This window comes from Monopterus albus, unplaced genomic scaffold, assembly GCF_001952655.1.
Source record: "Monopterus albus unplaced genomic scaffold, M_albus_1.0 scaffold63.1, whole genome shotgun sequence".
NCBI classification, from domain to species: domain Eukaryota; kingdom Metazoa; phylum Chordata; class Actinopteri; order Synbranchiformes; family Synbranchidae; genus Monopterus; species Monopterus albus.
Genome location: NW_018127943.1, coordinates 2,965,604 through 2,984,105, shown reverse-complemented (window position 1 = coordinate 2,984,105; position 18,502 = coordinate 2,965,604). Strand labels below are relative to the sequence as shown.

At 42.3% G+C, this 18,502-nt stretch overlaps 1 protein-coding gene across 5 annotated transcripts in view; it reads right to left on the bottom strand.

Moving 5' to 3' along the window:
- The window catches only part of gphnb (gephyrin b), a 69,634-nt gene extending 54,565 nt beyond the window's left edge, over positions 1-15,069 (bottom strand). For 4 of the 5 annotated variants that reach the window (XM_020603931.1, XM_020603932.1, XM_020603934.1 and 1 more), the window contains exon 1: positions 14,928-15,068. In XM_020603931.1, the coding sequence (XP_020459587.1) occupies positions 14,928-14,991 (64 nt within the window). In that variant the 5' untranslated portion in view covers positions 14,992-15,068. Of the gene's footprint in view, positions 1-14,927 lie in introns of all 5 variants that reach the window. The other variant, XM_020603936.1, reaches the window with a different exon arrangement.
- Between the last annotated feature and the right edge of the window lie 3,433 nt (positions 15,070-18,502).

Here is an 18,502-nt window from a genome sequence, read left to right as displayed (position 1 = left end):
TCCCTCACTTTTATCTGTGTTATACTATTACAACTGGAATATCTCTGGGACTCAACCTACTTGCTTAAAACAAAAAAAAAATTTTAAACACCATCTTGAGCTTAGAGAACATTTTGACAGGTAATTGCAGTGCCATGTGTGCCTTAAGTCAACGAGAGAGGGAGGAGGATGGTGCTGACCCTGAGTGTTCACCTGGGCTCTGGAGGTGTGCTCCTACTGTCACTTTCCATTGGAATGAACAAAACATGCAGGGGTGACCCCCTATACCAGTGTACTTAAGTCAGAACCCTGGTACAGAAACCAATAATACACACACACACACACATTTGTTTTCATCTCTCATGGAGACTTTTCACTGACTTACATTCATTTTCTGGAGACTTACCCTAACCCTACACCAAGCTGTTGCTGTGAAATTCAAGGTATTTACAAGGTGTCGACCAGCATCTGGCCCCAACAAAGGCAAGTCCCCAAAATGCAGGAGTGTAAACAGGTTTTGGTCCTCACAAAATGAGTAATAACAGGTGTGCGTGCACACACACACATTCAACATAGCAATCACCATAATTAAATCAAAACAGAAAATCGTTTTCAGCTGCTCTACCTATGGCCTAAATGTTTTCTCTGTGTTGCAGCGCTTGTCCTAAAACTATCCACTGTATGCTTTTTGTGTTCCACCCCAGTCAGCCCACTCTGCATAGCACTCACCTGAGCCTCTCTTTATCATCCACATATCAGCGAAAAGCCAGGGACTTCAGCACCCTACAGCCTGCAGCTCTCCACAAAGGCCTCACGTATTGATGTTTTATTAACACAGCCATAAATATTGAAAAGACACTAACTAATGAAGCCACTGAGAAAAGTTCCAGTGACAATTTACAGCACCAGGGAATACGAGGACCTTGAATATGGTTCCCTTCACCCCCCTCTTTCTACTTTGTCTCCTTCATCTCATTTCCCATGCTATGACCAGAATGTCCCTGCAGCTCAAATATCATCCCCCACCTTTTCGAGCCCACCCCCAACCCAACTTCTTCCTCTTCTTTGCTTTCTCTGTTCAGTGAAATCAATCCATTGGAGAAGCTTGAAGATCCACCACACCCCTTGCAAATATTAATCATAAATCACAGGCTCCGAGTAGAACCAGACTTGTTTGTAGTGACAACAGACGTGATAAATGCATCTGTAGGTAGTATGTGAAGGCTGAGCGGGTGAGTGGCTATGGGTGGACATGGTTTCGCATCTATTTTCCCCATGTAGCATGACATTTCGATGCCAGAAGGCTTACGACAGCCCAGTTCTCCATGGCATTTCCAGCATCTGTTTACACACATACATAAACTAAATGCACACTGTTGTCTGAGCATGTGTTTCTATATATTTAAGGCATGAACTCAGCCCTTTGTCTAGTGCTGTTTATAATAAAAGCCATGCTATTGAAGTAATTGTGTCTGCAAAATAAAAAAACATACAGTAGGAGCAGTTGACTAATAGTAGCCATTATAGTTTAATAGGTACCAGGTGGTGAAACTGAGAAAGGTTTATCAGGGCAGCACATAGGTTATGATGATGCTACAGTGGTTATCTGTATATGTCTGCACTCTACTGCTATATTGGATATTGCTTGCAAGAAATTACAAAAAGAATACAGGATTAGTTCTCCCACATTACAAAAACATACTTTCTCGGTCATGCTAAAAGTTTAGTTTTTTGTTTTTGAATGACATTTTGTTTGCCATGCTTAAAGTATTGCAGATAAGGTCAGAGGTCAGGGGTCATGATGCAGATGCAATCAGGTCAAGGTTAGGCTGCCAGATGGTCATTCAGAATGCTGAGTTTCTGATCAAAGTTAAAGGTCACACTGACCAGGGGAGTCGTTTGATGGACAAGGCAAATGCACATCCACATCCCTAACCCTGACTGGGACAAACACATCTCGAGAGGTGTCAAGCCAATTTCTGGAGCAGGAGACACAACCACACTGTAGGTGACACACTGTTCACCAAGTGGAAAGTTAATCTAAACTGTATCGTCACAGGGTCGGCATGTGGTAAAGATGGCAGCCTCAGTATTGTCCGGTCCACCAGCTGCCCTCCCGACAACCAGTCCCCACTCTCTGCCCACAAATCCCATTTCATGCCAGCCATGCTCCTGAAAAGGCAAAGCCCAATCAGCACAGCTGCGTGTTTAGAACATTGTGTTGACAATCCTTCAGGGGAACCAAGCAAAGCGGAACTCTGCAGAACTAGGCAGCATTGAGCTAAGGGACAGCTATGACTCTACTCTTCTTACACAAAGAGAAGCTCCAGCTACTGCTATCCAAATATCAAAGACACCTCAATTTTTAAGGAAGAGGAGTTTACTGTTAAAAATGGAAAAAAAAAAATCTTGTTGAAAAAGATGAAGCAGTATCCCTCAGTATATGAATAGGTCAGAGACAATTTCATCCAGGAAAAATAGAGATTGGTTACACTTAGGTTAGCTGGTACATGGAGCTGTGGCAAACGCTGGCACAAGTGTATCAGCAAAACAATACTCAGCAGAGTCTGGTTACTATGAATGTAATTGGCTGTTACTGGTCAGGTGGTTGCCAAATAGCTGATAAATGAGTCAGTGACTGTAAAGCATGAATGAAGCCGAGGCCCATCAGCTGGTACAAGTGTGAGTTCAGTGCTCTGTCTGAATTAATGGTGAGCTGTGCCACATTAAGACTTAAACATCGAGTGCTCGACAAAATGGATGGTTTATCTGTGCATGTTTGGTTCAGGTTAGGCACAAAACCAACTTCATGGTTTGGGTTAAAATGACTACAGTGCTAAGACTGGTGACAATAAACGTGGTTAAGGTTAGGTAACTATGGTAGTCAAGCATTAAAAACACAACACAGTGTTCACTGTCAATTGGAAAAAGAAAACTAAGTACTCAGTCAGATGTTTTGTTGACCCATCCATCCATCCACCCTGACCTCCTCAGGTTCAGCTGACTCGTCGACTTTTATTAACACTTAGGCCTTTTATAAACTAAAAATACTAAACATTTGTTGGTTACAGGTTCATAAAATGTGAAAACTGGTGGCAGTTCTCTGTTTAATATAATAGAATAATGGAATATCTTTGGGTTATGCACAGTTGGTTGAACAAAGCAGTAATCAATCTGAAGACATTCTATTGGGCTCTGGCAAATTGTGATGGCCATTTTCATTATTATTTCATTTAAGACCAAGCACTGAATTGGCCTTTTAGAAATAACTGACTGAACAATGAAATCACCGTTACAGTCCTACATCCTTAAACCTATAAACACAAACAAGACCCTTTACACAAACTACTGCTACAGTATGTTATATCACAGAAATAGTTTTTCAGAAGCAGCCTTTGCTGAGAAAGACGCACTGAATCCTATGGATTGTTGTTACAAGGAACATGCTCCACATGCTGCCAGTGCTTGATGATGTGTTTATTAATGTGTGTGTGGGTGTGTGTGTGTGCATGAACCACTCGACTCTGCTTATTTCCCAGGATGCAGAGTTTTACAAGCACACACACACATACACCAGCAGTATCCCCGGGCCCGGCTGTACTAATGAAGCAGCCTGTGTGCAGCTACCTTCATTACATTCAATCCTCTGGACGGTGTCAACAATTACATTGCAGCTTCCTACTGTCAGAGCTCACACATGTTCACACACATACACAGTTGGAAACTTGTCCTTTTCAAGGCCATTGGTAGCTGCAGTTCATGCAGGGAGGCATTCTAGCTCTTCTTCTTTCTTGATGGTGGGCGTTTCCCCCTCAGTACATCTACTGTATAACCCACCACCACACCACGAACAGACTCTGTGACGTCTCTCTCCTAGCCTCTCAGTATGGGGTGAGACAGAAGGAAAGCCTGGAGGTGAGGGGGGAAGCTGCCTAATAGACTGCTCCACTTGCCATATTTTACACATCTCATCACTTATCCCACTGACACACACATACATGTCACTGCAGGGGCAAACAAGAGAAAAGTGCAGTCATGGAGTTTTTCAAGGACTGGTTTGACTGTGATGCTGTGTAGCAACTGAGGCAATTTAGAGTCACCAATCAACCTAAGCTCCATGTCTTAGGCCCAGGGAGAACATGCAAATGGTGCACAGAAGGGCCCCAGGTCAGCCTGGGCTTGAACACGAAACCATCTTGCTGTCAGGTGACTGCGTTAACCACCGCACCGCTCATGACGTTACTTTACACCATTTAGAAAGACAACAGCATTCAAGACACACTGTAACACAACCAACTACTAACTACATTCTTAAACAAACTTTACTTAAGCAATTTGAATTAAGTTAAAATAAACAAGATAAGAAAAAACAAAGTCACACAATTAAGAACTTTATATAAGAAACTCACTAACTAATCTGCTGCTTAGATCATTTAATGGCAACCTATTCCAATTTTTCTTTTTCATAAAGTTAGTCTTTGAAAACGGAGTGACCATAAGACTGTTAACAGCCAATCTATTGTCATAATTGTGCATTTCACTGCAATAAGTAATTAGATCATACAAAAACAAAGGTACTTTAAGATTAATAATAGTGTGAAGCATTCTGGCCATGGTGAAAGAGATCTATTGCTGAAAGCGCATCCATTCCAAGTTAGAATGTAATGTTTCTATCTTAGTTCTAACCGTGCAACCCAGGACTACTCTGCTTGGCCCAAGATAAATACTGTAATTTGTCAAGGACCAGACCAAATAGTTTAGCCCTATTCATCTAATATTTTCACCAGCAACAGTAAATCACTGGCAGTGAGACTAAGTTCTCTCCAGAAATCAGCTGCCACAACAAAAGAAAACACACTAAACAAGAAGAGGTGGGGCGATGAAGCCGAACAGAGGAAAGTGAGTGAGAAATTCCCTGACTCATTCTTCCAACTGTACTTTACACAGTCATGTGCTGAGAATGTAAAACCACCAGTCATATCTGTTGTAATACCATAAATGAAGAACAAAGCTGTTGAGCCAAATCAATCAAACCGGTTCTTGTGTTGATAATGATATCAGTTTGATGGCTGCGCTGTCTGTGACCATCAGGAGCAACTTCGGGTTCAATGTCTTGCCCAAGGACCCTGACAAGTGGACTGGGGAGAATGGGAATCGAACCACCAACCTTCTGGTTTGGGGACAACCATTCAACTTCCTGAGATACAACCACCCTGAACATTTGTGGCTGTGAAGTGTCTGTATATGTGTGGGCAGGGGTGTATTAACATTTGATTCCCAGGTGCCATGATCTGAAAGGGTTTTGTGATAGAAGCAGGAAAGGCATGAGGGTGAATAATGAAACAGAAGAACACCTTGACCACACACACATAGTGTATATCGGGCCGAGGTCGGCCTCAAACACACCTCGTTAGGAAGGAGCTGGCCTCTTCCATTATTCACACGTACATGCTCCACTCTTACAGGCAAAAGCAGATAAAAAGTGATATGGGGAAAATGAGCACATTACAGTTATCTCTGTAGCTCCAAGTCCTGTACCACTCAATCTTAATTATCATTGATATGTAATTTATTTCTGGAACTGAGATAAATATATATGTGCGAGCAAACCGATAACTGATCAAATTACCATTAACGATGACTATGTTTGCAGCGTTCTCTCCAACAGTAAACACCACAGAAAAAGCCAATTTCATTGACAACATCAAATGTAACATTGATTTTGGACACTTTTCCCTTCAAAATCCTCAATGTGTCACTTTTACATGTGAGGTTTTAAAAATAGAAACATTATTCTGACGGAGCTTCCCAGAAGCACATGTCACATGCACTGGTCAACACATCGCACCTCGACATGGCCGGGCTTGTGGCCTTGGGAAGGGACGGAGGAGGTCTGAACAAGTGAAAAACCAATGAACATCCTGGTAATGTGTCAAGAAGCAGTGAAAGTGCCATTGCCAAGGGTGATGGCCAGAAGTCATACAGAGCTACACCAGTGCTTTTCCATCTTCCTGGTACAGACCCTCATCTTTGTTCTTATGAATGGCTGATCGTATTATGTGTTGAGTAATGCCTCCTAAATTAAAGCTTTTTTACTCTATGAATGAACATCTCAGAGCAACCATGCACCTTTTTTGGGAGAAACTGTTACACTTATTGTGAAACCTGTTTACTTGTCATATCTTTACTCTGGTTTGCTATATTTCTTCTTTGCCTTGTATTCCACCTCATACTTCTTCAAACTACACCCCACTCTTTCTCCGTTTGGCAAACAACAACAAAATACTGGGTACTTGAGTGATGCTGACATAAATGAAGTTCCCCGTGTCTCTTTGCAGTGAAGCTGATTTAATACTACATGGAAGATCTGAGCAGCACCACTACTCAGCCTCCCCTCTAATCAGCTTCTGATTCCTAGATCACTGATGATGGTCCAGACAATGGCACCCCCAAGAGGTGGCCAGGGGGGCCACGGCCCCCATCCTAAAATCACTGGCTACACCTCTTGGTACAGTCATTTTAATTCTTAGCGATGCAAGCCCTTAAAAATCCGACATACACTTAGGATGTAACACATTAGAGTGGAATTTTGAAGGGAGCATTCTCAAGAAAGTAAATTATTTTTGTACATGATGTTTGGATAAAGCTAGTGAAATGGAATGCCATTAAATTACATAAATCATTAAAATTGTAAAAGTAATAAAGAAACTGGAGTATGAAATCTGATGTGTGTTTTTCAATTTCATCAGAACTTGAGGTCAGACATTTTGGCATCTATAATTCTTTGTTTTATTCTATAGAACACAGAAAATTAAAGCCACTTGTCAAATTTTTAGTCTGAAATTCCTCTGTGGTGTGTAGCCTTTGTAGGGTCCAACCCCCCATTTTATTAAACCTGGATCAGATCTAATGGGATGTGAGTGCTCCTGACTTCCCGTAGACTGAAGGCTGCTTAAACTGTTCTAAAATGTCTGTCTTGACTGCAGCTCTTTCTCAATACCACTTGCTCCCGTCCACTTTCCAGACAAGAGGCAGTGCATCTCAAACAAGCCCATTACCAAACCAAAAAGACATCAAATCAAACCGCTCCTAAAGGCACTTACTAGTGCATAATCAGTAAGAGTCATAGAATCACACAGTGGTATCTACAAACTGGAGCACACAGACGCTAGTAAATACAGAGAACTGTACAGTAAATAGGTAGTGTTTCTGGACAGAACCACAATGATTTGTGTGTGAATCTAACCAGGGAACACATTAATCAAACAGATGGCTGGCAGCTCCGACAATAACAAACACATAGACCAGCAATAATCAAGATGTTTACTGTCAGGATGTCAGCATACTGTAAATGATACGTTCAGCAGTCTGCATTTGGAAAGACAAATCTGATTTCATCATCATGTCAGACGCATATCAAATCTAACCATGCTGCCCCGGCTAAAAACAACCCGATCACATTAGGAAGAAAGTTGTCATTTATATCTAAGGAAAAAAGCTTCATGCATCTAATTCATTCCTACTGGACTGTTTTATCTCCACAGCAACAGTGACCAGGTGAAACATTTCAGGAAGAGGGGACCACCGCGTCAAGAAAACTGTGATAACCAGCCAAAAAGGTCAACTTTTGCATTCATTCACTATTTGTGTAATAACATAACTTCAAGGTTTGTTCACTTTCTAAATGGTTTAATATACAGTACTTTAAAAAAAGAATGGTAACACTGTAATGCTGAGACTGTTAGCATTGCTACCTTTGCTTCTGTCCTCAGTGACAATCCCACTGTGACAGTAGTGTCCAGTCAGCCCAGATACAGGCAAGTGAAACATGATAGAGGTATATGTTTCAGACTCCTCTAAATGAGGACTGATAAAGGCATGATGCAGCATAGCAGCACACAAGACTACTGATGAATCAGTGACTTGTTTCCTTTTCTCTCTCTTTTTTTTTACTCCGCTCCTTTGTCCTCCTGCATTCTTCACTCACTCTGTACCTCCAGCCCTAATTAACACCTCAAGCCAAGACACATGACCAGACAACAAGAGTGACTCATCAGTTAAAACCCACTGCTGTGCCTTTTTTCACAGTCTCTATCACCATCACTCAGCAGCTCCTCTCCTTGTACAGGTTATCGCGAGGGGGTACCCAATAGCTGTCTCTCTGGAGTGAGCTAAAAGAAAACCAGGAAGTGTCTTGTCTGAAAAGCAAAACATTCTTTGAAATGTCTGAGCAGGTGCAGTGTAATTAAAGGCTAACTTGCCCAATATATGTAGTGATTTTGGAAAAACAACTTCATTTCAAACATCTAGAATGAGGAACTTGCAACAACTGTAGCTAATAACAACAAGAAAAATGAAAGATGCTGAAAAAAGCCCAAACAAAATCCAGTCCATTTCTCTCACCTTTCCCAAAACGCCACATTATATGGCTTCATCCAGATGTTGCAACAGAAAAAAACATCCTATTTTAATGTAGAATCACCACTTCCTGTTGTACAGCAACACTAGGTGGAGGCACTGTGAAATGTGACTCCAGAACCTGCTTTAGCTTATTCATCTGTGCTTAAACTATTAATCTGAAGTGTTTGTTCCTCATGAAAAATGTGAGGCCCATCTTTTTGGGTATTATTATGGGATTTGTAGAAAATAACAAAAACATAGAAAATTACCGACCTTGTCCTTGAAAGTTCCCTAAACTAAAGATGCAGTAAAAACCTCATAAAAATGGCATAAATATAGGGACTTCTCTTGCTCTAAGCCTCACTGACAACAGTTTTGGAGAAGTTAATCCATGGTTACATAACACTTAACTTACTAATAGCTTTTCAGATGTAAAGAGACCTTGTGCATCATGAAACTCTGAGCGGCTGGACAAAGCTACCATCCCACCTATCACAAGCTTGCTGGAAGGTGTTACTACTCATTTCAGAATAGTTTTTCCTCTTTTACACTAATACAAAAATAGAAAACAATAGCTCCAAGCTGTTTGCCCGATGCCTGTTTTACTGTCAAAACAAGAGAAGTGCTGACACTAAAAAGCACCAGCATCTCTCTTGCTCTTTTGCTTACTTCCAGAAATATCAAGCACAGCCTTCCTCTTTCTTGGCTATGCTAGCCTCCAGTGATTATCACCTCAAATGAATGACAGACTGTAACACTGTTTTAGGCCAGGAGGGAGTGGGAACCAACCAACTCTCCTACACCTACACATCCAGTCCGGGAATAGCTTTCCAGGCAGCCCCAGCGGAGCTCTTCTCTGGAGAGCTGACAAGAGCCTACAAGAGCGGAGGAGACTCTGCTCCTTGTCCGCCAAGTGCTGTCTGCCTTTTGTTCTAACTTGCATTCCAATTAAAGACCATTTACATTAAGGACAGATTACTTCCATGGACTATGAAAGCAGAAAGATGAAGCGAGGGGTGTGATACTGAAAATAATTTCAATGAGGTGAGGACTTAAATCTTCATTCTGTGTTTGTGTCCCCGGTTCCATATTGTCTATTCTGATTATGTGCTTCACCTGCCTTACTCCTGTCCACTGTGACAGCTGTGTGTGTATGTGTGTGTGTGTGTGTGTGTGCGTGATGAAGAGAGAGAACAAGAACAAACAAGAGAAGGGTTGCTACAGTACCAGCCCCACCCATATGAAAGACAAACACTTATCTGACCACATGAAAACAAAAAGCTTGGATATATTTCTACAGTGTAAGTAACAACAAACTACAGTAGGTTTGGGTTATTTTTTCTTTAACAGTGTTGCCATGTTATCTTTTTGACCCTGGGGATTATAATATCACTTATATTCCCATTTGTACAGCCAATTTAAAGCCAATATATCAATGCTGAAGCAGGCAACAACCTAAATCTAAAATACTGGAACTGGGTGTATGACCAGTTAATGTACTTTGCCTTGCTTAGTTCTTCTGTTCCAAGTATATCCCTCACAAAGAAGCATATTGTTGAACAGATGCCCACATATTATTGCAAGGAAACACCCCAGTAGCAGCTTAGAGATGATTCAACCATAGACGAACACAGAGTTTGGTCAAAGCAGCTCAAAGATGGAATAAAACCATGCTAGTGCGTAGACACAAGCCTAGGGCTCTTTGATTCCCATCCAAGCCATGTATCTTTGTATCACCAGTGAACCAAATATTAACATCTATTTTGTGTTTCTGTTATCTAGTCATGATGTCAGCTACACCAGGATATTACGTTTGGCTGTCTCAGAGTCAGAGTGGAAAATGTGAAGGAATAATAATGTTGTTATGCTAATGGGAACACAGACTGGCAGCTACAAGGGGGTTGGTTATTTAGGCTCTGATAATCTCAATGGTGTGAGATTAGGAGCATCTTTAAACAAGAAACTCCTCTTTCATTCTGTGCTGTTCAAAATCATCTCACATTTGTCTACAATTTTGGGTATAAATGCTTCTGAGGCAGTGCTTTGATTGCTTTGTCAACTTATTAAAAATGTTTGACACCCTCTACTAAAGAACATTGTCTTTTTTGTCTTAAAATTTGGAAAACTTGTTCTATAGATGTTTTCTTCTGAGCTATATTTTGTTCTTTTCTTTAGTTTAGAATGGCAGATACAGTGGTCGCTCCCAGATTTAACTGTAGTGTTGGCCTGAAAAATATGGAGATAGATATGGATTTCACCAAATTATTGAGTTAACAACATCTTTTCACTAGACGGCAAGAGTAAGGATCTTAAAGCTGCAGTATGTAAACGTCGTGCAAATATTTTTGTTGTAGAAATCTGCACCAAAACTTGTCTGAATGTGAGAGGTGCTGTCAAAACCTCCTGTGACCCAGACTCATTGAACAGCACTAACAGCAGCACAGAGATATTAGCTTCTAAAAGGTTTTGAGCAGAACTGATAGCAGAGCTCTTGCTATCAGTCAGTTACCAACATGTCAGACTCAAAGCTAAGATGCATTCCTTGAATACTAGTGGGCATTCTGGGAAATGCAGTAATTTTCTCACAGAGATTAAAAGCAGATAAAGCAGACTGGGGCAAATGAAGGGCACCAAAAACAATAAATTACACCACATCCAACACTGAATATCAGCCTGATGATGCTGAAAACACTGGAGAGTATCAGTGAGTGTAGATTTTCTTTAATTGTAAAATCACTTGACTTGCACTGTAAACAGTTATTTGAGTCATTCAGAGGAGATGGTAAGAGGAGTCCTTTCCATAACCTGACAGCTACTCATGCCATTCAGCGACAGAGGACGATGTCTCTCCTAATTTTGGTCAAGGTGGCACACTAGGCCGTCTCTCGCTGACTTGGCTCCTGTTTCTCTAGTGAGCCTCTTTAGTGCCTGAGCTGTTAAGGTGAGCTTGGGACAAACTCCAGACATTAAATTATGTGGAAAAGCAGATTAAATAGTTATTATCCCATCTGAACCCAGACAAGTACACACATGAGAATGCATACTGTGCATGTTTGCAAACCCACGCAGGACAGCAAAGGGAGAATACATACACATGTGATCTACACCAAATGATCTTTTCTAAAAAAAAAAAAAAACCAAACAGAAGACATAAGACAGATGTAAACACACATTTTGAAGGTAGACACATAATTAATTCTACTTAACAAAGGGATCGAGGGCAATCTAAACATGATTGTTTTGGGAAACCTGCCTGAATTCATGTCTTTCTGATAGACATGTAAGTTAGGAGAGCTGCCCACATGTCACTGAGCCTCTCTCAGTTGCTACAACCAAGGGAGACACAAAGAGAAAGAGTGAAAGAGAGAAGAGAAAACGTCTGCTGTCTGTTGCAGAGTGGAGCTTTCCTGTTCTAGCTGCTCAGTGGAAACTTGGTGTTGAGTGTACGTCCATGCTTGTTTGAGGAACGGCTGGAGTTAACGCTCTGAGCAGCCAGCATCAATAGGCCTTTCTATGGGCTGTGAATCAAACCACACATGCAAGAACATCAGTGGCCCATGCTAAGCTGTGATTCCCAGCCAGAGCACTGTCACATGCAAAGGGCACACATGCACAAACAGTCCATGAATTACCATTTCAGCCAACTCTGTGTTCATATGTGCACACAAATATCTGAAGTGTGTTGCACAATCACGTGGGTGGAGTTTCCTAGAAAAAGCCAGTTTTAAAAAACATATCCAAACTTTCCTGATACCTTTAGTGACCCTTTAAAGACAAAATGCTGTAGATTCATTTTACGCATACAAAGTTATCCTAGTGAAAGTAAATGCATGTAATAATATGTGTGTGTGTGTGTTTGTATGGTCCTTTGCATATCATAAACTTGAGCCCACAATTAATCATTTTGTAACTTACAGTATCTCTGCATACACAAACACAAATGCATCAAGCAGAGCAGGCATGCATTTTAGCAGAAATAAGGGTGTGTGTGTAGCTGACTGACTAGATCCAAAGGCAGATCCAGAAAGAGAAACATGGGGCAATGAAAGCTCATGCTGAACAGGGCAAAACACAGAAAGCTAGAAACTGGGCCCCGAGCACTCATGCATCAAAATATACAAACACAAACATACACACACAGTGGTTGACAGGAAAAACAGAACACATAGCGCAATAGGCTGCACACAGCTTGTAAAGCTTTTATCTACTCCTACTCCAGTGTGACATCTTTCACAAATGACAGTTCGCCCAAGTTAATCTGTTTCAAGTTTCCTAGCTCCCTCCTCTCACAAATAAACCTCACCTCTTATTCCAACATCCCACAAAATACATATTTTATCTTGCACCAATACACACTTGGGCATGTCAGCCTCAACTCCCTCCTGGACTGGGTCCAGGGTCTAAACAGAGCTGTCCCCCGGGCTCTGTCACCTGTCTAGAGGGATGTAGGGCTAAGTGATGAAAGAGGGTGAGTAAAGGTCTCATCTGCTCCCTGGTGACTAAATCTATCAGTGGACAGAGGACCTTTGACCCTGGCAAGGAGGGAGACTGAGCAGTGCTTCATACTTCACTAGCATTCTGCTTACACAAGCCACATAGCACAGCAAGCTAACGACATGAGACCTATGGATATAAAACTGAGGTATATTCGGCGTTATAAGATTATGATTGATTAGAGTGATTAGAGTCGTAAAAGGCTAAAGGTCAGGTAACACATGACAGCTTAATGCCACCTTTCACCATTGCCTCCCTGTTTTTCCTTACTTTTTTTTAATGTTTTGTTTCTGGGACACTAGAAGCCCTCTTTACTACACACACACACACAAGTACATGGAAAACACAAATAAGCCTCTAGGTTGTGTCTCTGTACATCTTAGCATCGGTATATGTATGTAGGAATTGTCAACACTGCACAGCAAGCTCAAACTAGCAATGTGTTGCTACGGTCAGGATATAGTTGGAGACTGAGGAGAAATTGACAGCTCTGGGTAACACTGCAGTGTAAAAAAGTGATGAGCATACTCTGATCTCTATAGTGATCGACATAAGCTAAACAACCACCTACATAAACAAAAATCAATATGCACGCATGTTTATTTCCCTGTCCAACACCAAATCCTCATCAGTTTGTGACCATTATCTGTCACATATATTCTAATTTCCATATCATACAGTTATGTCAAGCCAAAGGTAGCGATGGAGTTTTAAAAAATGACTTAGGATGGGTTCGACCTCCTCAGCATCCCTGGGTGTATATCTATCTGATACAGTATTTACCGTGGTAGGATGAGAACCGCACTGATTTGAGTGACGCCGGATTTCAGCACCACGGACAGCGCTCGCCCTCGCTCTCCAGCGGGCATGAGGAAGCAGACGGCGGCTGGTTGTGGTGCTGAAGTGGCGGGGGCTTCCCTGGCACATTGCGGGGTCTGCACAGTCGTTTCTCCGTCGCTATACAAAGCATACCACCTCCTCCGTGTCGGATTTCCATACAGGAGGAATACCGTATGTGTGATCGTGGCTTTCATAAAATATTGATCGACCCAGCCTCGCACAGGATGGACAGGGAAGAGAGAGTGGGAGAGGGATGACGAAAAGAGGGAGGGGGTATTCCTCTGGATAGCCTTTATCATGCATCCCACCCACCACCACCACATTCCTCCCTCATTTTCAAATCAAAAAAAAAAAAAAAATTGCGATCAGAAAAATGACAAAGCAATAGGCTACACAAAGACACACACAGGAAAGAAATTAAGGCCGGCGGCGACCACATCTAACACCATCCGCCAGCTTCATAACCGCATACATCCAGGCGCATAACGCTTCCAGAGAGACGCGCCGTCATCGCGTTGTATTAAGAGGAATGTCAGGAGGATTTGCCCGTGTGTTCAGCCAAACCAAACCAAACCAAACCAAACCAAACCGAGCCAGAGCCGTCATCATAAACTTCTCGTTCGGCAGTGTCATTCACAAAACATCTACACGCATTGTCACAAAATCTCTCACATCATCCACTGCTCTTAAAAGGCCACGGATGCGCTCATCATCATCATCACACCACCACGACATCCACATTCAGCAACTGTCGTTGGGCAACACTTCTAAGATAGCTGTGGTCAGCTGAGTGTCAGTAATGCATCCTATAGCGTGAGACTCTTACAGCCACACAACACACGGTCAGCTGTAATTTTCAGCTCTGACAAGCAGAGGCATGAATTATTCAATACATAAACTGAGCTCTTCTTCTTCATCAGGGAAAACGGCTCGACAAGAAATCTACACCAGCAGTCACAAACCAATGCAGAGTCCACATTCACGGCTTCCATGGCATAAGCACCGGATGTAATGAAGCATGTACATACATACCGGTATGGGGGGTGGGGAGCAAGGCTTTAGATCAGCGTCGCCTTCAAGAGGCTGCAAAATCAACGAGAGACCGAAAACCGCCGCCGCCGCCACGCAAAATACAGCCGACGAGCATTAAGGTCCGGCTGGACAGCCGGTTAAGAGAGAAATATAAAAGAGCCGGCGGGCATTTTTGCTTTTACCTGTCAAGACTCCAACCCGGATTTGGTGGTCGTGGTTCGTTAAAATCATCCCGTCTGACGCCATGTTCAGCAGCGCTGTCGCCCGCTCCCAGAACTCACGGCAGGGCCCAAAGCCGATCGCATCGAACTTAGTGAGGAGAGGAAGGGGAGGGGGAAGAGGAGGAGGAGGAGGAAGAGGAGGAAGAGATGGAGACGGGATGGGATACAGCAACAAAAACAGCCAGACGAGATGAGTCGAATGACGAGCGAACATCGGAACACCTACAGATAAGCGGGCAGGATGCGGGGGCCGTTTAAACCGCACACATCACTCAGCTGGCCGTCTGCCATGGTAGTAGTGTGGATCCCAGATTAATTCTTATGGACACCACTACTATTTCCCGTAAAGGCATTCATGCCATGCCTTTGATTCATTTTTCCAAAGCTGAATATTTATATATGCTCCCTCCTGCTTAGAGGCCTCAGATCTGACCCCTAACCTGCAAAAGCATGGGGCCCCATAAAAGTCCCCTCCCCCACCTACCATTTTCTCCTCGATGAAATGCACCCTCTCTGCTTTTAGAGATTAAAGTGGCCCCTGTGAGAGTAAATGACAGCATGCCAGAGATGTGTTAGCTATGTTTCAATGCAGATTTTTAGAAGAAGATCACAGCCTAACCTGTGCAACCACATCCCCCAGCAACAAAAGCACCACTGCTATTTATAGACTGGCCACACACTTCCATGATGTATAATCTTTCTTGTTTATTCTCACAGGGAAAAAAAATGCGCACAGTATCTTCATTTTGACAAGAAATTGGATAAGTCTTCCAGCTTGACTGACTAGTTTCAAAAGCACTGCTGTGTTTGTGTCCAATGACCTAATAAAAGGCACTGGTACAGTTTCTACATTTTATAATGTAACAAATTCTCAGTTCTGTTGTTACATTAGCAACAAGAGGTTTGTGTATATCAAGGACATGAAATAGACCTTCAAAGCTTAACCTAAATTGAGTTTTGAGTCTGTGGATCTTATTTCATCCTGCAGGCTCCAATGCATATGGTTCTAATTCACATAATTAAAACACAAGGTCTTTTCATACACATTGGGTAAGGAAAGTATTCAGACCCTTTCAGACCTTTGTTATATTGCAGCCATATGCTAAAATCATTTAGGTTCATTTTTTTCCTCATTAATGTACACACAGCACCCCATATTGACAGAAAAACACAGAATGTTTGACATTTTTGCAGATTTATTAAAAAAGAAAAACTGAAATATCACATGGTCATAAGTATTCAGACCCTTTGCTCAGTATTTAGTAGAAGCACCCTTTTGAGCTAATACAGCCATGAGTCTTTTTGGGAATGATGCAACAAGTTTTTCACACCTGCATTTGGGGATCCTCTGCCATTCCTCCTTGCAGATCCTCTCCAGTGCTGTCAGGTTGGATGGTAAACGTTGGTGGACAGCCATTTTCAGGTCTCTCCAGAGATGCTCAATGGGGTTTAAGTCAGGGCTCTGGCTGGGCCATTCAAGAACAGTCACAGAGTTGTTGTAAAGCCACTCCTTCGGACAGCCATTTTCAGGTCTCTCCAGAGATGCTCAATTGGGTTTAAGTCAGGGCTCTGGCTGGGCCATTCAAGAACAGTCACGGAGTTGTTGTGAAGCCACTCCTTTGTTATTTTAGCTGTGTGCTTAGGGTCATTGTCTTGTTGGAAGGTGAACCTTTGGCCCAGTCTGAGGTCCTGAGCACTCTGGAGAAGGTTTTCATCCAGGATATCCCTGTACTTGGCCGCATTCATCCTTCCCTCGATTGCAACCAGTCGTCCTGTCCCTGCAGCTGAAAAACACCCCCATAGCATGATGCTGCCACCACCATGCTTCACTGTTGGGACTGTATTGGACAGGTGATGAGCAGTGCCTGGTTTTCTCCACACATACCGCTTAGAATTAAGGCCAAAAAGTTCTATCTTGGTCCAGAGAATCTTATTTCTCACCATCTTGGAGTCCTTCAGGTGTTTTTTAGCAAACTCCATGCAGGCTTTCATGTGTCTTGCACTGAGGAGAGGCTTCCGTCAGGCCCCTCTGCCATAAAGCCCCGACTGGTGGAGGGCTGCAGTGATGGTTGACTTTCTACAACTTTCTCCCATCTCATGACTTGCCCCATAAAGTCTCTGGACTTTATGGGGCAAAAGCAAAAGCAAAAGCTGGGAAAAGGGGCATATACATCCACTGACAAAGTATGTAGGGTATGGTCACCTAAGAGCTATAAAGTTTTACTTCCACCCCAGCAACCCTGCCCCATTTCTAAAAAGAAAACACCAGGCTAAAGTTGTTAAAAGCGTGATAAAGCATGCAGCTGCAAGTTCTACTAAGTTAAACACATCTTTATGGCTCAGTGTTGTAGCTTATCATTTTATATTGTTCAAATATTTTGTTAAATGTCAAATTGCACTTGATTTGTGTCTGATTAGCCAACAGTAAATTAAATTTTTAGAAGAAGTCAGTGTTTTTTTTATCATTTACAGTGTGATGGCAGACACTTAGACCTGTCACTCCTGTAGCAAATCATATGCTGCCTTAGAGTGCTGCCCTGCTCATGGTGGCAGGCTGGCTTTTAATTAAAATACAAAAGAAAATACTAAACAAGAAAGGCAGTCTTACCCTGGGGCTTATTTGACATTGTCCCATGATGCTTTCTTTAGAATACCTGACTAAATCTGGCCCCAGCTAAAGAGGATTCAGTGAGGAAAAAAAACAATTATCTATCTTCAAATGAGCAGCAGACACTTAATTCAGGATTGCTGAGGACAAAACCCCTTGTTTAGATACAGTAATTAGGCACCAACATGGTTTAGAGGCTGGAGAGAGTCGGTGGTGTGGTGGAGTCCTCCTCTGGTCATGTAAGGAGAGAGACAAATGGGTGGATAGAGATGAAGAGAGGTTAAACAAGAAGGGAAGAATGAGACATGAAAAGGAAGTCAGTGTGAGTGTTAGTCAGCGTCCTGATGAGTGCAGGATCTCTGTCGACTCCCACCACCATTACAGCAGTGCAGAATACTGCCCCAGGGCTTTGGAATCAAACCCATTACATTTGATACTGAATTTCTTTCTGCTCAGAATTAACGCGATGTGGACTTGGCTTCTCTCAAATCTGGCTGGTGTCACATAGCATCGCTGCACAAAGAGCTGCACCGCAAGGAAAAAGAGGACAGAAAAGGAGGAGAGCGAGGGTCTGAGAGGCTGATAGGGATGCTAGAGAGGGAGGCTCGCTGCAGCCAGAAGGGTCACTTCATATTTCATTTATTTATTTATTTTTTATTATATTGAAACGAGGGCTGACTGTCTCTAATAACTCAGGCTATATGGGACACATAAAAGGGGCCTATGTATACACTTATACAGGCGCCTTGTAGTCCATTTGCATAATTAACAGACTGGCATTTCTAAAAGAAGAATGTCAGCACAAACAACTTTGGACACCAAACTATGCTGGGTTTTTTTTTTCCAGGCATGTAATTGGTTCCTAATGCAAAGGAGTTAAACATAGAGATTTTCTGCCCTTAATGTTAAAAAAAAAAAAATCCTCTTG